Here is a 24378-nt window from a genome sequence, read left to right as displayed (position 1 = left end):
CCGGGATAAATCATCGTCTCCCGCGTGCCTCGGTTATCTCTATACCCGAGCTCTTTACTTATGCACCTTACCTTGTGATAGCCATCGTGCTTGAAGTTATATATATCTTGCTATCACATACTTGCTTGTATTGCTTAGCATAAGTTGTTGGTGCACATAGGTGAACTCTTGCTTAGAATAAGTTGTTGGTGCACATAGGTGAACCATAGTATATATGCTTTGGGCTTGACAAAGTAAACGCTAGTTTTATTCCGCATTAGTTAAGCCCATCTCGTAAAAGTTTTAAATCGCCTATTCACCCCCCCCCCCTCTAGGCGACATCCGTGTCCTTTCACCATGCCTGGACCATTACGTATGCATACTTTCTTATTCGCAAAGGCGGATGTGGGGTGGCTTTGGTATCCCCGTTTATCCCACGTCAACATGAGCTCTTTACAAAATCTCCACAAGGGTGGTCACATCCTCAGACAGATGTTTCTTTTTGTAAGAATCGTATATGTAGGACTTGCGTTCAAGGAAAGATGCATGAAACCACTCACAAGGCCAAGACCATCAATCTTCTGCGAGGTGCTTAGAGCTTCTTCATATGGACCTCTTAGGACCTACATCTCGTGATAGCCATGGTGGGATATTACTTGGTGATTGTTGATCAATATTCAAGATACACATGGACTTATTTATTCAAGCTCAAGAGTGAGACTCAAAATACCGTCATCGGCATATCTACTTCCGTAGGTAACTTGGTTCCAAACTAGAATCGGTTTTTGGGTTTTGCTTTGTGATGAGATGAATTATTGATCGTTAAGGAGTACTAGTACTAGTAGTAGTATTCTTGGACCCTGACATTTGGTCATGTTGCTAAGTTTTTATTATACATGCACGGTAAATTTCATCCATTACCTCTTTGTCAAAACAAAGTTTTTGGAGCCACCATTTTTTATTGATTTTTCTATTATCTGCTGAACAATAATATTTTTAATCTGACTTGTTTATTCATCTAATGCTATGTAGATGTTCGTGCAAAAGACTTGGGGATCGGCAGATCTATACTGGCATGACATCATCCTAAATTTTTTGTTATCTCTTCTTGAGTGTTTCTTTAGTGCTCCACGAAATAGTATTTTCCAAGTTGAAAATGTAGAGTAGGCCATCAAGGCTATAGTTGTTCAAAAAGATTGAGAACGTATATCATAAAATTAAGGATCTTACTCCTACGAGTTGTTATTTCAGTCTTACTCACAACGCCTATAAAAATGCCATCGGTGGACCTTAATTGTTTGAACATCTGCTTCACTTTGTACATTTGCACTTCTTTTAATGACAACATCAACAAAAAACTTTGTCGAATCCCTGAAGATCAAAGGAAACCTGTAGACCAGAGGCTTAGGGAAAATCGATTGTCCAAGTCCTCTTCCTCACCTCACATCTGGACCAGTAGGCAGTGTTGGCACCCTACCCAAACGCTCCATCTCAAATCCAGTGCTGCTCTGGCTCACGTCAGTGGAAATATCAGTGCCGTAGCCACTATATCCGCTCGGGTTTCCACCGCTCCCTGCGGAGTAAAACCCGCCATTCGCGTCACATCGGGCAGCCTCAAGATCAAGGCACTCCTGCAGCTGTGCCACAACGTCAGTCATCGTGGGACGATGCTCCGGCAACTGCGCGGTGCATTTAAGCGCTGTGTCGGCGGCTTTCCACACGCCGTTAACATCATAGTCGCCACTCATGCGGATGTCCACCACGCTCTCAATGTTGCCACGGGCGAGACATCGTTGCACCCACTGGGCAATGCTCGTCCGCTCTGGGTCATTCAGGATGTGTGGTTTCCCTGTGATTATCTCCAACAGCACTACGCCGAAGCTAAACACGTCACTTTTGATGGTGAGCTGATATGTTAATAGGTACCTAGAAATACATGTAAGTCAGCTATAAACAAGGGCAATTGTTTCACCTCGAATAATCGGGATATCATTTCATGGATAAAAAATGTACTAAAATCAAATACTGGTAGATCAAGTTCAAATTGTGTATGTTTGAATTGCACTTGCATTTTTAGAGAACCAAAGTGTCTTCAGCTGTTGAAAACTAGCAAGAAGTTTGCTAGAGCATAATCATCAAGAATTTGAAAAGGTGAACTTACTCTGGTGCAGTATAACCGGTTGTGCCGACCAGTCTATCCGTGGACACATGAGTATCACTGCCACTATTGAAAGCCTTGAGTAAGCCAAAATCGGCTATTTTAGCCTCCAAGTTTGCATTCAGCAGGATGTTTGCGGGCTTCACATCTCTGTGGATGAGAGGTGGGTTGCATCCTTTGTGCAGATACTCAAGCCCTGCATCCACATATTGCCACACCACCTTCTTAATTAATATGTACTTGTAAATGTATTGATAGATATAATTAAAATCCCGAGTCAAAAGCTTACCTTGTGCGGATTCCAGTGCGATACGAAGTCTCTGCCTCCAGGTTAAACATCTAGAGTTGTTCCCTCTCCCTACAATGGAGAAGATCATCATATGGATAGCATGCTCTGGTATTTTGTCGGATGGTTTCTTACTTTTATGTATATATTTATTTTGTTAAAGGCTTGATGATCGATGGTTTGGGTAATTTGCATACCTCTAATATGTCCATGTAGGGCTCCTTCAGACATGTACTCGTATACAAGAGCCATGTACTCCCTGTCCTTGCAATATCCAATCAATGACACAAGATTCTTGTGATGAATCTTAGCCAAGGTTTGAGCCTGCAGTAACCCAAAAGGATCAATGCACCACCAAATTTGATCTAAAAACATGCTTGGCATGAGTTACACATGGTAAATCTCACCTCTGCTAGGAATTCTTGTTCACCCTGATCTGAATTTTCAGACCGCAATTTGACAGCCACCTGGGTGTTATCCTCCAAGGTGCCAAGGTAGACTCTCCCAAACCCTCCTTTGCCAATCTCACGCCGGAAGCCATCCGTCACAGCTTCCAGATCAGCATACGTAAACCGGCGATTGTCAAGACGCAACGAGCTGTGTTCATTGCTGACCCGAGAGTGAGAGTGATACGACGCGATGCTCGCCTTGTTTGGCGGCCTGACGCTGTTTCTTGATGTTGTTCCTTCAGTGACAAAGCTCCCTAATGTTACTCAATAGTACTATAATTCATGCTTGCACGCAGTGACACGTGAGTGGAAAAAAGGTTGTGTTTTCTCATGGTCTCTCACCTTGTCTTCTTCTTAGCATGCAAAGGAGTAGTACTGACAGAAGCACAATCACCAACAGTACGACAATCGGAACGGCAACATACACGGCAACCTTAGAGCTTTTCTTCTTTTTCGGAGGCTGACATGAGTCGCCGTTGGTGCAGAGGTTTGGATTGCTACCATATCTAACAAAATAAAGATACTTAGAATCATAATTTGAACTGTCATGGACTCATGCATGGTATCATGTACCAACCTGAGTGTTAGAGAGCCATCTTGCATTCTTTTCAGAAGGCCAGAAGGAATTGATCCACTGATCTGATTGCCTGTCAAATCTCTGAATGAAAAGAAAAAATGTTGCTTAGTTTCAAATCTAATAATTCATCACGAGGGAGTGAACTTGGAAAACCACACAATTGAATTTCTTACAGAAGTGTGAGCGATGACAGCTGTGAAAAGCTGTCAGGAATTGTGCCCGTCAGATTATTGCGTGACAAATCCCTGCAGTGTGTAAAAAAACAAATAACTTCAAAAAAACTGAACATTGAGTACTGTGCAATGTGTTAACAATCTCCAACTTACAGGTACTGTAAACCTCTGAGACTGGCAAAAGAAGACGACAAGTTGCCACTGAGACCACTCGCAGATAGATTCCTGCAACATATACATGTGATGTGAGGCCTCCGTGTATATTCAGCAGCAGCTCAGGCAACTACGTTAGTACTACTACTTTTGACCAACATTCAGAGAACTTGTTACTCACAAGCCTGTGACACTTGGTGGGATGGATACCGCGTAGCTGCAACCCAGTCCGTTCCACGCGAAAATCTTGGGCACGCACGGATCTCCCATCCAGTTCTTCTTCAGCTGGTACTTGCCTCTGATGGCCGTGATTGCAGACACTGTTGCATTCGATCGTCAGCAGCAGCAACACAAGATTCTATCAGCTAAGATATATACTAATGGTTTCATCCATGCATATGCATCTGAAGCTGAACATAATCGATGTTCTTACCGTCCTGGGCGGCGGTGGGTACGCCGGTGGTGGGCACGACGGAGAAGATCTCGAGGCCGTTGAGGATGGGCGGGAGCGTGGAGTTGGGAGTCGCGTTGAGCGAGACGTTGTACTGGTGGAAGCCGTAGTTCGCGTTGCTGTTGAAGACGGCGTTGGAGTAGAGGTACTGCGGCGAGAAGCCGCGTGGGTACCAGAGCAGGCCATTGATGGTGACGAAGAACTGCCGCGCGGCGCCGGTCGGGAGCAGCTGCAGCTCGGAGAGGTGCAGGATGCAGATGTACCCGGGCGCCGGGTCGTTGGCGCTGGGCTCGGCGTCCCAGAAGAACTCGATGGGGCTCGACGCGTTGATGGGCGTGATGGCCGTCTGCATCACCGCCGTCGGCGCCTCGAAGTTGTCGTTGTCGATGTTCTGCACCTTCAACGGCGTCGTGATCTCCGACCACTCCGTTGGCTTGCTCATCGGGAACCATATACGGTCGTGCGGGTCGTCGGGGAACCTGCAGGAACATATGCTTATTCGATTAGTAGAAGAAGAACGTCTGTGATCGTGACAGAGATGAGTACGTGCTTCATTTTCACCTGATGAGTTTTCCGTCGCTTGGGCCAAAGTTGGCCCTGGCGAGGAGGACGAGACCCTGCGTGGCGTTGGCCATCGGGTAGAGCAAGTTCTTGAGCGGCCTGAGGTCGAGGCTGGAGATGAAGGGCGTGCCGGAGCCGGTGCTGACAAGGCACACCTGAGCCGAGCCGCCGGGGACGACGGCGATCACCTCCACGATCACTGGCGTGTCGGCGTCGGTGATGTTCACCGTCGTCCAGTAGTTGACGCCCAGGTGGAGGTCGAACACTGGCACTCTGTTCAGGCCGTCATAGTTGCCGTACATGAACTTGGCCCGGATGAGGTACTTGAGCCCGGACACGAGGTTCCGGAGTGTGTAGCAGTTCCGGGCGCTGGCACCGCCACCGAAGCTGCGCACGTTGTGGAAGCTCTTGCCCATCGACGGCGTAATGTACTCGGTCGACATGTTGTAGTTGGTGCCGGCGTCGATGAAGCCGGCGTCCGACACGAAGCTCAGCTTGGTGACGTTGTCCACGTACCCGGCGGCGCTCTCCGGCAGCCCGCAGTCGATGCTTAAGAAACCTGCATATACGTGTGCGGACGTGCAATGAACATCTGCAGCTAGAGATGAACCAATGTCTGCAACCATATGTGATGGGCTTACCTAAGTTATCGGCCTGGCCATGGACTCGAAGAACACCACCGCCCCCGACGATACCGAAAAGAAGCAACAACAGACAGGGCGCCACCATTGATGAACTCAGCCATTGTTTTCCCATCGCTTATGTTCCAGCAACTAGTTACACTCTAACTCTGGTGGCTCACATATATCCTAGCAAGACCCATAGAACCTAATAAGATCACTACTCTGACAGAACATGCATGGGAGAGGCAATTCGCTCGTATAAATGATAATAGTAGTATACTTACCCAGTTGGGCAGAGACGAGCAGCACATCACATGGGCGATCGGTTTTTTTTTTTTTTTGCGGAAAAAGGATTGATATTATAGCCTCGAACTTACAAAAGTCGCATGCAGAGTAAGTCAACCGCCTCGCTGAGCGCAATCCCCGGCTTGTTGACCGCGGACTTCTGACTTTTCGTGCAAGATTATCCAACGGCCAGCTTGTTTAGCCTGTGATTATTGGTACCGGGGCGCAGCCCTGTGGGCAAGCTCCCGCTGTGACTGAATATTTCCCCTGAGCGAGTATCTTATATTCTTATGCTTGTAGACAGTGCAGCCATGCACGTTAATCCTGCAGCTTGCTAGAATGTGCAAGTTGCAATTGCATCAACTCTTATTGTACGAAACAAGTTGCATCAACTTTGATTGCTTGAGTAAACTGCACGCACTGATCTACGACTGGACAGCATCGAATCACTAGTGCTTTTTTATCTGCAGCTAAGAGTGCACATAACATGCATATCATCCCGGTGGCAGTGTGGAATGTTTCCCTGTTGAACATGGGAGCACAAGAAGAAGGTTGCAGATCACAACGTGTATGGGCGTATGGCTGCATTGCGGGCATATGTGTCACGATCCCCATTGCTACTGCGATCACCGGGAAGTGAGGTGGATACAGGCAGCTTGTGGTAGCTGCCGGACCTGAAGGAGACGAGGACAGGGAGGATACCAAAGGGAGACACTCCATATTCTGCCCTGAAACAGTCTAGCCTGGACACAAACAAGAACGTGCCCCTATGGACACTGTGACAATGCCTCGATCCCACAGTCTCGGCAGAGCAACACATACTATGGACTGGACTAGTCTTGAACTGAGAGTCCTGTGCACATCACCTGGGTCACACGGCAATTGTACATACCTGCTCGACCACATAATTAAGGAAGATAGACTTGGTTGTATGCAACTTGAATTGTACATACCTGCCCCTATATATGGACTATGACAATGCCTGGATCCCACAGTCTCGGCAGAGCAACACATACTGTGGACTGGACTAGTCTTGAACTGAGAGTCCTGTGTGCATCACCTTGGTCACACGACAATTGTACATACCTGCTCGACCACATAATTAAGGAAGATAGACTTGGTTCTATGCAACTTGGACTGTTGGCTGAAGTACAATGCATTTACATGATGCCTTTTTTTCTTCAGTTTGCTCTAATGAAAAATTTGACCATACAATAAGTCTTGGGACTTACAGAGGTGCAACGCAAAGGCAACATGTCCCTCTCCACTTCTGTTGGCCATACACTTGTACAGTCCAGCAGCACATCAAAGTTTGTAATCAGCCCCAACATTGCATTCCCAAATATGTGACTACACTGATTACCATTTTCTTGTAGCAAGTGTGTAAGCTTTATCAGTTCAGACCATTCATCCAAAATTGTACCCCCAAGGTTCCTTCTCTCATTCATTTCATGCTTGTTATCATGCCAACGCCATAGATCACGCAATCCCAACATATACTGAAGGTTCCTTGTAAAAGGTTGCAGTGAAAACCAATCAGGAGGATCCCATTGCATGTACGTTAGGACAATGGTGTAGTTGCATAATTCTTAGATCACTTGAATGTAAAGAACAAGCAGATCAACCGATTTCTGATCCAGTTGAACAAAAATTGCATCCATAAGAACATTCTCTATAATTCTTGGGTCCCACTGAACATAGAGCTCAATTGCAAGAACTGTTGACTTCCCATCTTCCCAGGCACATAAATGAAGTACTGTAGCAGGTTCATGAAAGAAACAGCAATATTTGCAACAACAGTTTGTTATCCAGTACCCAACATGCGAACCTTGAACCTCTAGGATCCCAAGTCCTACTTAACCAGATTACCAAGGGGTGTTCCACATCAATGAAATAAGTAGCTTGCACTGTGCGCACTAGTTGAGGTGATGACTTGCGAGTAAACTGAGTTAACCTTTTGAATGTGCATACTGCAGCTTTCATCTCCTTGGCCATATGACTTAAGATGCATGGATAAGAGTTGCACATTGATGTTGCACCTTGTGTGCACCCTGTGAATGACAACAGCTTACTGACACAAAATCCTGGATCAATTTTTTTGTTTATACCACTATTTCCTTAAAACTGCTGGTGTGTACTGTGTAGTCATATCATGTTCTATGAACAATGAACAACCACCGACATGAGTAAGCACGGTGTCAGCAAGCTCCTCGTCCAATGCCATGTTACTGGAAATCCTTTCAGCACAAATCCTCTGCAAAAGCCAAACCAAGTTCCCAAAACAGAGACACACTACCTACATGAGTGATCACATCATCACAAATCTCATCCTAAGTCTGACGGACAGCACCATCCATGTTCCTCTTGTCTTCGGAAACAACTAGCATTTCTTCATGCACCGAATGAGCTGCCCCAACCACTAGTGTCTCTGGCGGCAACACATCGACAACAACATCGTGTAAACCTGGAACGACTGTCATTGGGGACGAAGATGGACTGGATAACTTTACCACATGTCTGCCCAACATCTGAGTAAAATCCCCAATATCAGATTATGATTCCACAACGCTGATGAACTGGGGCCAGCAACCAACATGCTGACTCAACGCGTACGCCTTCTGCCATTCAGCAGCCGCACCCTCCATGTAAAGGGAAGCAGCAATAACCCAAATGCACTCATTTATATTGAAGATCTTGAATACTCGAGGCACTTAGATCTTCAGAGCCGTGGGTTTTCACCATTAAAACAAGGGAAGGAAATCAGCGTAAGTACTGGACACTGATCTGCGGAATACTCCTCCACTTGACAAGGAGAACCTTGAGTCCTGCTGGTGTCGGCGTTGTGTATACATTCACCGGGGACATCTGGCAGCCATGAGCGAAAATTCGTCAAACAGCCTGCAGGCGTGGCCATGCCAGCCCCACCCACACCTTGTTGTATGTCGCTCCCGGCATCCGGCGATGTCCTAGCAGGGAGATATGTAGTGGCACTGGCTGGGAACACGAGTTCGGCATGGCCGTTGTTGGTGTCGTGGACAGGACCTTTTGTCGAACACCTGGTGGCCAGGCAGAACTGAAGACAGCATCCGCGTGCAGAGTACCAGCACCCACGACCTGAACATCCGAGATGGGCGATGTTGACGAAGGCTTGCTTGTCTGCTGCTCCAGTAGTCGACCCAGCACGAATACTGGCGTGGTTGTTGTGATGGGCGCGGGCACCGTCGTCATCTTCATATTGATCAACATCTGGTCTTGCCTGGCGGCTATACAACTCAGCGTCACGCTGAGCTGCACCAAGCTCTCGTTGATGGCGCTCAAGTTCGCATCCGTCGTTGTCCTCGCCACACCTCCAATCGCTTCAGCACAACCAGATCAAATGGGGGAAAACATCTGTTGGAATTTTTGTGGGGGATTTTTGAAGAAGAAACCTTGCTCTAGATACCGAATGTCACGATCCCCATTGCCACGGGCGACGTGAGGTGGATACAGGCAGGGTGTGTTTGGTAGCCCGGGCCAACTCAGAATATATATCTCTTATCATACATGCTCCTCTTAGCTATGTTGAGGTGAGATTCATCATATGTTTGGCAACCCCGTATGTGTTGAGCTATGCTCACATGAGATGGTGTTTGGTACAACTTATGATGAGGTGAGCATGGCTCACAGCAGTTTTACAAAATGGTCCAACTTTTTAGCAAAAAGACCCTGGAACAAACAGATAGAAAAGCAATCCGGCCCTCAAGATGAGTTGGGCGGCGCGGTGGCTGGTGCTGGCCGGCGTTGGGCGGCCATGGGCGGTGGTAGGCGGCGCTGCGCGGCGGAGGGCGGCGCTGGAATGATGGTCGCGGGTCTGCGGGGGCACGGCATGGACGTGCTGGGCGGCGCGGTGGCCGGCACTGGCCGGCGTTGGGCGACGGAGGGCGGCGCTGGGCGTGCAGCGGAGGGCGTTGGGCGGCCATGGGCGACGGAGGGCGGCGCGGGTCGTGCTGACGAGGGCGGCGGCCGGCGTGCGGCGAAGGCGGCGCCGGCGTGCAGCGGAGGGCGCGGCGGAGCTCGTCCATGGCCTGGGCGCGGCGGAGCTCTGCGTGGTGGAGGCGCTCGTCCGTCGCTGGGTCTGCGTGGTGGAGGTTGACGGGAGAGGGGATGGGGGAAAATGAGAGGAAGAAAATGTGCGGGTGGGGGTCTGGGGGTGTGGCGCTGGGTCTGCACAGTATTTTGCGGGATGAGGAGAGCCTGGGTCTGTTGCGAAGCTCGATTTGAGCTTCGCTCCTCATCCCGGCTCTCGGACGTTTTCTGTATCCCTTCGGCAGTGCTCAGATGAGAAGAACCAGTCTAACAAACACTATCTCCCTTTAAAATCTCGGTTGGGAGGAGAGATTCTGAGTAGCCCCGGGCTACCAAACACACCCGCAGCTTGTTGTACCTGCCGGACCTGGAGGAGACGAGGACAGGGAGGAGACGAAGGGAGACAGAAGAGAGATTCGGACTTCAATTCAGTTTTCTCACCCGACTTTAGCTGGTGAGCAGGGCCGATACTGCAGGTCCAGGAGGCCAAGGCCAGTGTGAGGCAAGCCCAGTGCACTGGGCCTCCAAGCGGGCATGACAATCTGAAATCTCTGCTAGCAGCAATACGGCCACAGGCGCAGAAAGCAAACACAAGAGCCCAAGGCGTATCCTTCTCCAGCAGCACTGCAGCAGCACGCTGGGTAGATTCTACAGGACATACAAGGTAATTCGCCAGGGCAAAAATCAGCTTTATCAATAGTGGAGTTCGAATACACTAGTACGGCTTATTTTCACAGAACGCCTAGACAGCATCCGTGTACTACTCCTACATAGGGACCACATCTGCGTCACTACATGAGGAAGCAAAACTGCGTGTGGCGTGGCACAGGTTTCTCAGCGGAACAGCAGTACTTACTGTACACCATTACAGACTATCTGCATCACTATATCTCGCCATTCGATGAAGAAGATGCAGATTGGCCAAAGGCGGTTGCCACGTTGTGGTTGGCGCCCGCTGGCAGTGGTGGCTTGTTGGCCAGCCTATCGGCCTCCCTGGCCTCATCGACATCCTTCTGGCTCAGGAAGCTTGGCTGGTTGGTCGATGACAGCAGCCTCGCCCACATCCGGTCTGTGATCTTAACTTTGTTCCGTGTTGATGTCACCCTCTGTCAACAAGAGAAAATTCTCATTATATTGAAATCATGCTCACCATGAGTATGCAGTGGTACTCTTAAATGGTTTGATTATGTTAGATAAAAGTTTCACTGTGTCCTTCAGGCAGCACACATAAGCTCTTGTGACAAATGGGAAAAATGGGAATATATGATGCAACTGTCCTTCCTATCAGAAGTCATGAATATTCAGTAAGTGCAAAATTTTCCTGCTATGCATGTCAATGAACAAGACCACTTGAAAGTACTCACGTAGAAAGGTATATAGGCATGTCTGCCATTGACCATCCCAATGGTGGAGCTATATCCTGCCATGGCACCATGAATGGCACTGTGAGCCAGCAGCGTGCAGTAGACATTGTCTGATGCATTACTTGGAATAGCTCGGACCATGTAGGTAGGATCTGCACAATGTAGATAGACTTGTTAACCTAATAGTACGCAGATCAATGAGCTGTTTTAGAACATCGTCCTCTGAGAAAAACAGAACCGGTCAATATGTTACCTATGTATTTAATGGTCATCTCCGTCTTTTTGCTTTTGAAATGATCCTGCAATAGAATAATGAAATGAGTAAGTAAACTGTGTACTCCTTGAATCATCCAAAGCAACACAGTTTCTAGTAAATGCCAATAATAATTATGTCATGGAGAATGGAATCAGGTCCACAGTGGCAAGGAAATGCTGGTATGTAGCATGTACCTTAATCTTGTGAGTCAACCAAAGACCAATATCAAGAAGTAGCTTATTTCCAGATGCATCTTGCTGCTCTGAAGAGGGTATGCTTTGGGCAATAATATCCTGGCCTGCTCCCTCAGCAACAACAATGACCATGTGCTTATTCTCTTTCAGCCTCCTTTCTATATATTGCAGCAACCCCCCTTCTCCATCCATATAAAACGGGGACTCTGGAATTAAGCAGCAATCCTGTGGAATTTCGAGAGATCCAAAGAACAAATTAGAAACTCTTACATGGAGGTTAGGTAATGAATCAGAAAGCAAGATATTCTAATACTAATTCAGAAATAGGGAGGAGTCAAATCAAATATGCAGGGACCAGACTGAGTGGACCAAAACAAAAACAAAAAAAGATATCCTGGACAGTTGTAGAAGGCACAAACTTACCACATCTCGGCTTGCAAGGGTAGCATACATTGCAATGAACCCTGCATAAATAGAAGAAAAAAGGCTTTAAGGACAAGACAATGTAATACATAGTGAGTTAACAAAGTCGTTATGTTTGAAATGATGAAAAATTAAGCAGCCTTTTTTAAAGCAGACCGTAAATACAATTAATAAGATGTTGAATTTGTTTAAATAAATAAAAGTATCTAGCAACAAAATGAGCTGAATATCAAACAAATTGTCCTTGTTCTTGTACAAACCTGACATGTGCTATCAGCGAATGTAAGCTATATAAGAAAATATAGCATGCAAAAAGATGGCAAGTGACTGTATTGACAATATGTAAGCAAACTTACCACTATAACGACCCATCAGTTTTACTAAGCCTATTCCATTCTCAGCACTGCAAGCTTCCACATGAGCTGAATCAATAGCACGTTGAGCCTCTTCTACGGCCGAATCAAAACCAAAGGACTTGTCGATTATCTAATAATCAAAATATACAAACAATCAGTAATGAGTCATGTCCTCATATTAGTGGGTATATTAACTGATTTTTAGAAAAAACTTCTGCATAAGCAAATAAACTAATAACACTATTGTACAAACACTTACTGCTATGTCATTATCTATTGTCTTGGGAATCCCAGCCACAGCGACTTTTAGGCCACGTTTCCTGATTTCCTGCCAGTAATTAAAAGCAATGAAGTACTATTTTTTTCTCAAATACAGAAGCAATGAAGTATAAGTAAAGATTATCTTTGGCATGAACTACTTAGGTATTTCTACATGCTATCCTGGCACTATAATGCATTCATGTATCGGATGTTGCTGTGGGCAAACACATGCTAAAATGAGAAAGATGCCTCATTAGTCATTAATATACGTATTTTTCTACTATAACATATCCATCTCTAGTGAAAAACAAGTACAGTATTTGTAGCACTATCAAAATTAATACCTTGAAGATCTCATATGCTCCCTTCTGAGTCCCATCTCCTCCAATGATATACACCTAAATAACATATTCTAGCAACTGAGTTCATATGTCCAGTCAGAACAGCTATATCACAGTGGTGCATTTGAATTGTCATGTTTACCTGATTGATTCCACGATCCTGGATGTTATCAACAATCTTTTTTGTATCATGACCACCTCGTGATGTTCCAAGAACTGTACCACCCTTCTTGTGGATGTCATTCACAATCTTTGGTGTAATAGCAATGTAGTTGCTAGAATAGAAGCCCTTGTATCCATTCTATAATTGGGTAATAAGGCGTCAAGAGATAGAAGATCATGAATCATAGCCGAAACTAAATCTGTGCAAAGGTTTAACTATGGCAAGACCCCCAACATACAAATAACTTTTGTAACATGATTATACAATGTTCACATACATGTTATCCTACAAAAATCTGAAGCAAGCATTTCACAAATAAACACAGCAATTCATTCATCTTACAGCTATTTCGTTGTCAGTATAATATATTGGAGATGAATGTCCCAATGTTATTGGGAATTAATTAAAGTAAGGCATTGCAATCTGATATGTTTGATAAGATGTGACAAGCACAATCTAGAAATCTTAATGTATCTGCTGAGCCCTTTTAACAAAAACAAATGCAGAAAGACAGACAGACAAAGCATGTATAAAAATGCAAGAGTAGCATCTAACAAGTATAAGTTGGAGGGACATATATCCATTTAAAACAGAGAGCATACCTGTATTCCGTAGATGTTGTTGACGTTGTACATGTGCGACAGGCCACACACCAGCTCTCTGATAACAGTGTTAAGCCCAGGGCAAAGGCCTCCACATGTTACAATGCATGCTTTCACTTCATCTGACTCAAAGTTGACCTAACAAGGTTTAAGCACAAATATTTCTGTCAGCCAAGAGAGACAAGTGTGGTCAAGAACCAAACGAGGTGGCAAGTGCAACCTACCCTCTGACGGGGTCCGGCACGGCGGAAGTGAATCCCGCGCCGACTGTTTTTCTGAACAACAACCTGTACGAGCAAATATAGCTGCTTGTTAGTTCACAATCAGCAAAACATCACAGTGCAAGACATTGAATGACAGTTGACATACCTTTTGTGGTACAGTGTCATCTTCATTGACAAAATATTGCCTGGTATCAATAAGAACAGAGGTTTCAGAATCACAGATACAGCATTCATACTGAGAGACTTGCCAAAAAGTTGAAGATCAAACAAACAATGCGTATGGAGGACAGGCCTTACTTGACAGTTGAATATGCTGGGTGGTCTTGTAATGGGTTCGGGTAAGTCTGGAAAAAAAAAAAAAGCAAACTTATAAGCTCGATTCTCATGGATCACGGTTTCACCCGTTCAATCAAAGTAAAATTCAGAATGGCTGGACAAACATTTGACCAGCATCGCTGACATGAAAGGCTACCCTTTGTACATAATTTTGTAATTGGCTGACATGTAAGTGAAGTAACTGAATGTGGCTGGGAGAAGCAACCAGCCAATCGTGATAGGTTACTTCTTCTGGTGGAGCTACCATCCGTTGTACGCAATCAAATATCTCATTCCCAAAAGCAGAGACAACAACAACAACAACAGTAACTGATGAAACGATGGATCTATATAATAGCCGCAATTTTGGTTGTATTCATCAGTGTTTGCCGGTATCTGTGAATCGTAACTGAGTAATTAGCTCAGTGCAACTCTGCAAGGACTAGAGTTTTAATCCGTCAGTAACCGAAAATATCACCATAGCAGAAAACTCCGAATCGAGCAAACCCGGCAACCATGGCGGCGTGGCTCCCCCCAAATCGGCGACCCCGCACACTCGGTCAGCAAAAGCCGCACCGCGCAACACCCATCACGAACTGAAACGATCGCAGCGAGCAACGAGGGGTAGTAGGGGAGGGGAGGAGAGGGGCGCTCGCTCACGGGGACGTCGGGGATGTAGTCTGCGAGGTGCGGCACGTCGTCGAGGACGTATCCGAAGTCGCCCTCGGAGATCTTGACGTATGCGGCGTCGGCGAGGCTGACGGCGGAGGCGTTGCGGAGGGCGCGGAGGTTGGGGTAGGAGTCGCGGGAGATCCGCACGCACATGGCGGAGAAGGGCAGCGCCGCCTTGGTGGGCGGGGGCGGGGGCTCTTCCGCCTCCTCGTCCTCCCGCCGCTGCTGCTCGTCGTCCGGCGGCAGGATGATGTGGGACGCCATGGGCGGCAGGAAGGGATCGGAGGTTTAGCTGGCGGAAGCCGACGAGGGGCCTGCGTTGGCGGGGGCTGGGTTTAATATGATGATGGGAGTAGTTTTGGTTTGCGCGGTGGTGTGGTGCCGACAATGGAATGGGAGGAAGAGATGTGGCTCCCTCCGGGGAAGGATGATTTTGAGGTTGGAGAAAGTGGAGATGCGGCGGGTGGTTTCCTTTGGCGGTTTTAGCTGCGGTATTGGCACGCTTGCCGAGGCGTCAGAGTTACCGGCTCATTGTTCTCCTTCCACTCTTTTCTTTTTGACAGAGTACCTTCCATTCCATTCGAAATTTTTTTTGCGAAACACAGAACTATACGTTCACATATATTTACATATACTCACCCCTATGAACGCGCACGCACACCCTACTTCTATGAGCACCTTCGAGAGTCCGAGTGTAAAAATTGATTTGATTGGTCTTGAGATTAACCAAGTCACCACATGTGTCTCGCTATCGATGGAAACATCGCCTCCCACTGAAAAAATATTCCATCTTTATGAGACACCAAAGCGTCAAACATGTGGTTTAAAATCTCTTTTTTTACACCTTTATCGTAGGGGGGAGCCCCTACGCTGTAATTTTTCTATATATATGGCAAAACAAACTATACAGGGACTAAAAGTCCCAAAGCTTAAAAAAGATTACATCACGGTGGGAAAAAAGGAAATGGAAATACATAAAAACTAGGACTGAATAGACAACAACTAGTACATAAGTGGTTGAACCATCCTTTACCGTAGGGGTTTGAATTATGATGGGCTAAGGGTGCCACTGTCTTTCTAACCATCCAACCATATGTTTATTCTCTTATTTCATTTGGATTAACAATAAATAGATATACAGAGCATCTCAGGCGCCTAATTTTTGGGCACTTCGTTGTCATCACCACTTTTAATGTTTTTGGCACGAAACAGAAATAGTTATTCTACATGCCTAAAAATACAACTCGCAGCCGGCGGCAGCTTTTCAGATGCCCTAAAATAGGGCATCATAAACACGAGTCCATCGACTGCTTGTTTAGAAACATATTCAACTATAGTTCATCAACACTATTTTCACGCATTCAAAAAACAAGTGAACTAGATATAATGAGTGGTGTTCATCAACACAAACAAAGTACATGAGGACATCAACTAATCCTATTCATCATCATGTACATCGTCCCCATTGCTATCCTCATCGGTAGTGAGGAGGAGGTACAGCCACCTCTTATTGTTCTCGTTGATCATGGAGGGACCGATGAGTTGCGCCTGCATCTCGGCCTTCTTCATCATGTTCTTCGCCCTTTCCTCCTTCCTCTGAGCCTTCTCCTCATGCTAGAAATCCTTCTCCACCTGCACATCTCATCCGTTCTGTCATGGCCCTATCGTCTGCGGCAGCCGCTTATGTGCCTGGTGGTGTAACCGCTCGTCCTCGCACGACAGAAGGAGCGGGTGCGGAGCGGGTGCGGAGCGACCATCTCGGCTTTAGCTCGAGACTAGATCTCTAGGAAGTTCATGTCGCGGCGGGAGCGGGCGAACCTCCACGCTGTGGCGTCGTACGTGTGTGCGACCTCTTGCTTGTTGGCGAACGTCTTGAACCACACGTGCATCCCCCGCAGCGAGCTCAATGGGTCACGGCCCAAGGAGACACCCAAACAGCAATGGCTAGGGATCGACGGATTTAGGCGAAATCGCGGGGATCGGCGCTGCAAGGATAGGCTGGATCTACTCTTAGGGCGACGGGGGAATGGTTGTTGTTTCAAGGGAAGTTGGCGGTGAGCGCGAGCGGCTGGATTTTGCGACGTGCTGTAGCGGGCATCGTAAATATGCCACACGAGATAGGGTTTTTTCGGTCACATCTATAAAAAAATTAGGCGGCTTTTAGGATGGAGCATCTGCTAAGCTCTCCCACCAAAAAGAAGACAGTTTTTGGGAAGCGGCAGTATTTTAGTGCATCTGTTGAAGATGCTCTAACAGCGAAGATCTAAATCTACTAGACATTGTTAGGGATAATCTGCATAGCTCTGATCGTACGACAGTGTCCAGTTATGGAAAGAGTCAATTTCGTTCTCTCGGCCAGTACTCTATTAGCAGGAATTCATGTGGCACGACCGTTATTATTTCGTTCAATGAGAGTCGTATATTATTTTTCAAGAACACGCAAGAGGACCTAGTGTCTAATTTTTCACGAGTCGTGTATAATCAGAGGACTCGTGTCAACTTTCAACTAGGGCATGTCTCATTCGAGATGATTACGACGCCCCCGTATCATAATCATCGGCTTATTTTGGATATCAAATATCCAAACCCCAGTGGCGATGTCGCCCATAGGCTTGACGTGCGCACGCTGGTTTTGATCGTTCTACCGGTCGCCACAAGCGGCCCAGCCTGACTGCCGCACGCCCACTGACCTACAGGCGAAAAAATATCCTACCAAACAACGTGGTCTAGAAGAGTCACCAATCGATGGCGCAGCATCCGACTCTTTTGCTTTGCCTTGCGCCGCAGGATAGAAACCCAGCGGATCACACGGGAAACGAGCGCGTGGATTTGCCTGGTCAAACACCGACGAACTGCTTACACAGCATCGTGACGGTGCAGACAGGGCAAGAAACAATAAACCCACACACACAGTTCGTTTCCATCTTCTCTACCTTCTGCCATTCAAAATAACGAAAAATGTCGTGCAGATTACTGTCTTTTAAGTTGGAAAGAAAACCCAAAGCTTGACTTCTGCACCAAGAAGAGATTACTCGCGCTTAGTTGATTGGCCTAGTTTGATTTGATCCTGCTAAGTAGTCCAGCTCCATGCATATGACATGACTCTGTAACACAGCTACTCAAATATGTCGCAAAGGCCAGAAAGACGACAAGGGCGTCGCCAAACTAAAACGCCACCATCTCGCCTGATTTAGGGAACGCCAGAGCGTGGATGCTCGATGAGGGCACGCAAAGTGATCAAAGCCGTATGATTATTCATCTCCATAACTATCAAGCAAAAAAACCAATTTATTCCAGCCGAGGGCCATTGGACGCCTATGGCCTGACAGATGTTTCACCACAGGGTCCTGGCACTGATTGCTGGATACTCACTTGGCATGGAACTTGCGGCTGACGGACTCGTAGCTCGGGACATGGATAACTGCAGCAAGATCAATCTGGTTAGTCAGTGCAAATTGTAGGAGAGCAACATGCTGCGGTTAACTTCCATGTGTGGAACATACCATCGCCCCATGATGCCAGCGTCAGTGGCGAAGAAATTATCTTCTTTGCAACTGAAGAAATGTCGTTCAGAGTGGTCTCATCAACAGCTCTCATGAAATGTTCAATGGGTTTCCTGTAATTTTGACAATGCGCACTGATCAAAAGATGAACGGTGAATCTCCGGACATAATATTGACTGGCTTGTTTCTAATGTTGTATGCCTTGACTCTTTAGACAGCACTGAATGGGCTTTGACTTATTGGGCAACCAAAGTACTTGATATTTTTTAAACATGTACTGTGGTTTAATGATAATATTGGTATGACCCTTCATAGTTCGTCTAAAACCCTAATCGGCTGTTGATACAATGTTCGGAGGAATAGGAACTTGTGTATTCCATGGGGCTCAAGACTAATAAATAGTACAGGTGTTGTGTAAGGATACAAAAACAGATATAGTACATATATCTAATAATGCCGTCATTGCAAGCCTCTAGGCTGACAGATACAAGTCTCAGAGGTCACAAGGAATAAGTCTAGTCACACCTTGGTAGAAAGGAAAGAAAGAGGAAAAAACTCTCAAGGAGGTCTAGATGTACATCTAAAAGTAGACGGTGACAAGAATTTAGTTTTGTTTTAATTCTTCAACAAGACTTATACTGTGAACATGTACATATGATATGAAAGAAAGAGGCTATTTAGTTTGCAATATGGAGATTTGTGGAAAAAAGGACTTGATTAATAATGTACTAGGATACTCTTATACGCATACCTTTCTCCGTAAGTCAAAACCTGACTTCCAATATCTTCAGATGCTACAATCTGTTAGAAGACAAACAGTGTAAAGAGCTTTTTAGGAAAAGCAAGTCATAAAGTTGTGAATCGATCAGGAGAAAGAACAGTATACTCTTGATTCCAAGTTCATCAGAACAGCAGCCTTGGTAGCCTCTTTAGCACGATCAAGCTGTTCTTGAGTAACTATATGAGGCAAAAGACCAGGGACAAAAAGAATGCAACTGATTATGGTCAATCTAATCTTGAAACATAATAGCTTTGAGATAGCAAAAAAGAAGGAACCTTTTCCAGGAGTTGCAACTTCAAGGAGTTCTCCTGCTGCCAAATCCACAGCCGTTGATGCAAAATCTGGGCTCTGTTCAAATACTAACATGATATTTCAAAGCCAAGGGGAGTACATCACAAGCATACAAAAGATTGCAGAAGCTTGAGTAGACTATGTTCATCCTTTCACTTGTATTTCAAGTTGAGACCGGGGAGGGTTTAAATAAAGGACTAAGACTTGTTATCAGGCCGAACTGGACAGCATTAACCACCAGCTCGCCTAGAACAATTTGAGACAAAGAAACAGGAAAGGGCATGAAATAGGCATGGCATTACTGGCAATTATAATCCTACGATGTACTACTTCATTGTTTTCCAAGAATGACTTATTACTCATATAAGACCCATTTTTTGGTCTTAAAATAGACAGAAGTATGCCTATCTTCTTAAATTTTGTGTATCATGTTTAATAGTATTCAGTAGTATGAGTCATTATTCACCAAGTCTGCCAGTCAAAAATTTACTGATCTGTTAGATGCACCTGTTTCGGAATGGTAGAACACTCATAATGTGCCATCAGGTAATACGCATGCACAAATCCAAAATAACAGTTTTGAAAAGGAAGAGAGGGTATGAGAGTTACATAAGCATGATAATTATATTGAAATTGTCGGTACAAAAATCACAAGTGGTACTATCCACTATCAACAAGAACTTCTTGATTGTGTCCATTGCATCAATTTTATAAGGACAAAGACATTAGAGGTTCTGTTCTATGAGAGGCTTACAGTGGCTGCATGAATTCCAAAAAGACCTGAATTGTTGTAGATACTGTTGAAAGCAGAAAATGACTCGATCTGTTCGTAGTGGTTCAAGACACGGCGATCTGTAGGTACAGGAGTGACAGTCATGTTAGGTTGAGCTACAAAATTATGATTCTATGGCTATTTGACAAGAAGAAAAATAACGATTTGAACAGTAGCATACACAATCGAGAATACATTCCCTTCCCAGGACCACCGACAGAGAAGGACCCACCTCCTCCCATGAGCATCTACAGAGCATCAAGTTTAATTTATCTTATCTTTCAGTGGCAATATATTTAATAAATAGGCGTGCACACGTGATAGTATGTACAAAACATAAATGGGTAAACATCATAGGGTAGCCCTAAATAATTAGATCACTTCAACATCAGTTAGGCATACCTGAAGCACCGTCACAATCATTGCAGTTTTCTCTTGGCGCCAGCCACCTGGCACCTCAAAAGCAAGTGCAATGTGTGTAGTCTGGTCACAGGGAGTTCAGCATTAAGGATAAGAGAAGCACACATGAATACATCATCAAGAATAATGCTGCAAAACAGCCGACGACTCACTGGAGAATCTGCTTGGCAACGATAGTCCCCTCCCACGTACACTGATTTTGGTTCTTCACGACGTTTCACAGCAGGAAGATCTGACAGAAGTGGCTCCGCAATTGAAACCAACTCATCATGCTCAACTCCTGATGCTGCAAGAACCATCCTAGGAGCAGTATAATTTTCCTACATTTTTTCACCATGAGTAAAACTGTCAAAAGGACTCATTTCTCACTAAATAATGTATGGGAAATAAATTGCTAAATCTTACATGAATGAATTCCTCCAGGGTACTAATATCCAATCTGTTTATAACGGATTCTGTAGCCATCAGAGGTTTTGCCAGCGCCCCAGAATATCCAGCCGAATGAAGCGCCTCCAAAAGTAGACCTTGTGGATTATCATTAATTTCAGATATTTCAGACTTTATCTTCTGGAGCTGTAGAAGAAGAAAAAACAGCACATGATTAGTAAAACGCAGGGAACACTCTGTAAGTTTTAATGAAAACAACCAAATACCTGCTCTTTGACCTCCCATTCTAAAAAAGCTGGATTCCTCACACTGTCAAGGAGCACTTCCACCATCTCCGGTGCATAACTCTTCAGTGCATCATAGGTATAGCTCATTTGTTCACGAGAAGCAGATGCAGATACATTTCCTCCGATTGCTTCGACCTCCCGAACTAGCCGCAAGTGACTCCTGTTTGTTGTGCTCCTGAAGGCCATTCTCTCCAATAGATGTGATGCTCCAGATGAAGAAGGTGATTCGTAAACAGAACCACAGTCAATGTACAAGCCCACCGATGCAGCCGGGCCCTGAAACAAGTTCCTATGAAAAAAATGGTACGGACAGAACAAAATACAGCAACATCAATGAGCATCAAGCAATACCGGTGATGTTTCGGATGCAATCTTGATGCCATTTGGAAGAGTAGTGATTTTTGTCTTGGGTAGCTCGATAAAATCTGGTAGCGGTGGGGGAATTATAATTCCTGGGAGCGGAACATCAAGAGGGGGCAGTTTGGTTGAACCTCCGCCAAGAAGCCAGCTAAACAGACCACCTGAAGATTGCTTCACAACACTTGTGCTAGCAAACCTACTAGCACCATGATGCTGAAAAGTTGGGAAAAGATGTTGTCCTCAACATGTAGATAATTATTAATAGAATACAAAAACTGAAAGGGCAGGTAACTTATATGAGAAGTAACTACTATGCCAACGATCAAAGGATGGTTTGGAAAGAAAAACTATTGTTGTTAGTTGTTACGTAAAGGTTTAAAGGAAAAAAGAAAATGTGGTAGCTGGTGTAGATCCAGGTGGTTGATCCTCTAGAGTCAGAAAACACAGGGAAGCACATTCGCAGCTCCCTTAGATTATTCCATTGCCGTCTGTTTTTTTCTTCGTGAAACAGATTTTCTAGTTAGTTTTCTTCGGTGGCGACTTCTTCGGAAATTATTCTTTTTTGCTGGACCGACTCACCGGACGACGCAGACAACACCTAGAACTGAAATCAACACCTAGGCTGAGTTTGTTGCAAATAAAAACCACCAAAGGTTTTATTTTGACAAACAATACCACTACCGAGGCCTGATTCCATGAACATTTGCAACTGTTTGAGCGAACGCATGTTTCGATTCTCCACAGCTCTGGCTAACAAATGCATACTAACTTCTTGGAGGCCTCGACCATAACAAGAACCTGACTATGTCACATGTTGGCGCACAACTTGACGCCTAAAATGCAGAGCACTAGACAGGACACAGCTGTTTCGGCGAACACGTGTTTCGATTCTCCACAACTCTGGCTAACAAATGCATAATGTCTTCTTGGAGCCCTCGGCCATAACAAAAACCACAGATTCGCGCACAACACCACACCTAAAATGGAGAGCACTAGACAGGACACAACTTCTCACGGATCCATCTACTATATGAAGCCCGGAAGAACGAGACTACATGGGGAAAGTCGGCATGCGCGAGCAGTTTGTATCGTTCACAAAACGGATCGGGGCATGAACGCGACTGCGGGGAGGACGGGAGGGGGGCGGGGGGAGGGAAGGGGAGTATCGAACCTTGAGAGAGCGGAGATGGCTCCCCGCGACGCGATACATGGCCGGTTACGAGCCGAGATCCCGGGACGCTGAGGCGGTGGAGGCAGAGGAGGAGGAGAAGCCGCCGCCGGTGAGGGGTGGTGCGAGTGCGAGACACTGTGCGCGCGTGTAAAAGCTTGGCGGCAGGCCCGATCCGCTTCGGCCGTTGCCCTGCGGCTGCTACTGGACTGCACATGGGCCAGTGGATTTTTTGATTTGGCCCACGGCTTTCGTCCCGTCTAGTATCCGGTGCAAGTACTACTGCACTGACGTAGCCGAGTACAGTTTGGCCGAGTGATCGACACCCGTAGGGTATGGGTACGGGTAGAGTCATCCCATATCCGTACCCATCATCTTTAATCTCACCCGTCACCCGTATCCATACCTGTCAACGGTACAAGTTTTTCCCATACCCGTCACCCAACAGGGTAAATGGGTACCCGTGGGTAAAAATACTTGCGCTTACAACACATCAAATTGATCAAAAAATATGACATGAGGTGAAGCGATCCTAAATAAAGGTCTAATCCTCACTAACCTACCAATGATTGTGAGACTAGAAAGCGTGAGGTTTAGCCTAACAACATGAAAATATGATTAGGGAAAAATTAAGTAGTTTAAAATATTACAATGGCCACTTGTTAATTTTAGATGGGTACATGGGTACGCGGGTATGGGTTATATAATCCCATAATCGTATCCACTATACCCGATGGGTATGGTATTTTTTTCCAATTACAAACACATGGGTAATATTTTGTCCCATACCCGTACTTCTATTGGATTTTTATCCGACGGATACGCGGGTCATGGGTACCCATTGCCATCCCTAATTCGTATCCAAGTAGGATTGCGAGCGTCGTCCAGTCCAAACAAATCTAAGTCTACAAAAGCCAGGGCAATTAAGCTAGGGCGTTCATAAACAAGAAAAAGAAGTGAAAAAACGACACCTTAATTACGTGATTCTCTCTCTCTCCGTTTTTTGTGCACCTACGTACTCGCTCGTCGTCGGGGATGGGAGCAACGTTCTCGTCCATTGTCGAGGCTTGGACGACGAGGGCGACGGGAGTCCAAGTTCCCCGGGCGGCGCCTGCAGGTTTTTTTTACATAAAAGGTACTCGAGTGCCAAAACGCCTACGAGGACTCGGAGCAGAGCTGGAAGCTACACTGTCGGATCAGAGCTTACTCGAGAGCGAGCCATTTTTCACGCGTGCCTCGAAAGAACTCCTCCGTCGCAGAAACGCCACCGGAAGCCGACCACCACCGGGGACCACCCCGCGTTGCTCACAGACCGAAAAGCAGCGCCAAGGAAACTCGACAAGGGAAAGGCACGGAGCAAGCATTGCCGAAGATCGCCGAAGAATCACCTCTGTCACAACCATCGGTGAGCCTCGTGATGTGGGCTCCAAAACGATGTTTTCAAGAAGAGCACGACACCGGAGTGCCGCCACCGCCCC

General features: G+C 46.0%; 3 protein-coding genes across 3 annotated transcripts; all 3 read right to left on the bottom strand.

Annotated features, from left to right (window-relative positions):
- Window positions 1–1175: 1175 nt before the first annotated feature.
- Window positions 1176–9198, bottom strand: LOC127326526 (putative leucine-rich repeat receptor-like protein kinase At2g19210). The gene is made up of 14 exons (XM_051353373.2): window positions 5695–9198; window positions 5429–5596; window positions 4788–5346; window positions 4209–4705; window positions 3957–4095; window positions 3776–3847; window positions 3623–3694; window positions 3450–3530; window positions 3215–3378; window positions 2831–3108; window positions 2621–2747; window positions 2427–2495; window positions 2141–2333; window positions 1176–1905 (listed from the first exon to the last, which is right to left on the bottom strand). The coding sequence occupies exons 2-14, from the start codon at window positions 5541–5543 to the stop codon at window positions 1416–1418; spliced, it is 2856 nt and encodes a 951-aa protein (XP_051209333.1). The 5' UTR covers window positions 5544–5596; window positions 5695–9198; the 3' UTR covers window positions 1176–1415.
- Window positions 9199–10428: 1230 nt separating this feature from the next.
- On the bottom strand, window positions 10429–15317 carry LOC127326533 (ATP-dependent 6-phosphofructokinase 6). Its single transcript, XM_051353381.2, has 14 exons — window positions 14920–15317; window positions 14242–14288; window positions 14090–14129; window positions 13945–14007; window positions 13721–13858; window positions 13098–13256; window positions 12959–13012; window positions 12613–12681; window positions 12354–12483; window positions 11998–12038; window positions 11575–11799; window positions 11378–11423; window positions 11125–11276; window positions 10429–10866 (listed from the first exon to the last, which is right to left on the bottom strand). The coding sequence occupies exons 1-14, from the start codon at window positions 15193–15195 to the stop codon at window positions 10645–10647; spliced, it is 1662 nt and encodes a 553-aa protein (XP_051209341.1). The 5' UTR covers window positions 15196–15317; the 3' UTR covers window positions 10429–10644.
- Window positions 15318–17848: 2531 nt separating this feature from the next.
- LOC127326543 (mitochondrial-processing peptidase subunit alpha) lies at window positions 17849–23063 on the bottom strand. Its single transcript, XM_051353388.2, has 13 exons — window positions 22904–23063; window positions 21724–21945; window positions 21352–21648; window positions 21104–21271; window positions 20851–21018; window positions 20681–20761; window positions 20460–20526; window positions 20261–20358; window positions 19491–19563; window positions 19321–19391; window positions 19186–19235; window positions 18435–18547; window positions 17849–18352 (listed from the first exon to the last, which is right to left on the bottom strand). Exons 1-13 carry the CDS (start codon window positions 22940–22942, stop codon window positions 18300–18302), a joined length of 1500 nt encoding a protein of 499 aa, XP_051209348.1. The 5' UTR covers window positions 22943–23063; the 3' UTR covers window positions 17849–18299.
- Between the last annotated feature and the right edge of the window lie 1315 nt (window positions 23064–24378).

The sequence above is a fragment of the Lolium perenne genome, chromosome 1, assembly GCF_019359855.2.
Source record: "Lolium perenne isolate Kyuss_39 chromosome 1, Kyuss_2.0, whole genome shotgun sequence".
Taxonomy (NCBI): Eukaryota; Viridiplantae; Streptophyta; class Magnoliopsida; order Poales; family Poaceae; genus Lolium; species Lolium perenne.
This window is presented reverse-complemented; position numbering and strand designations above follow the sequence as displayed.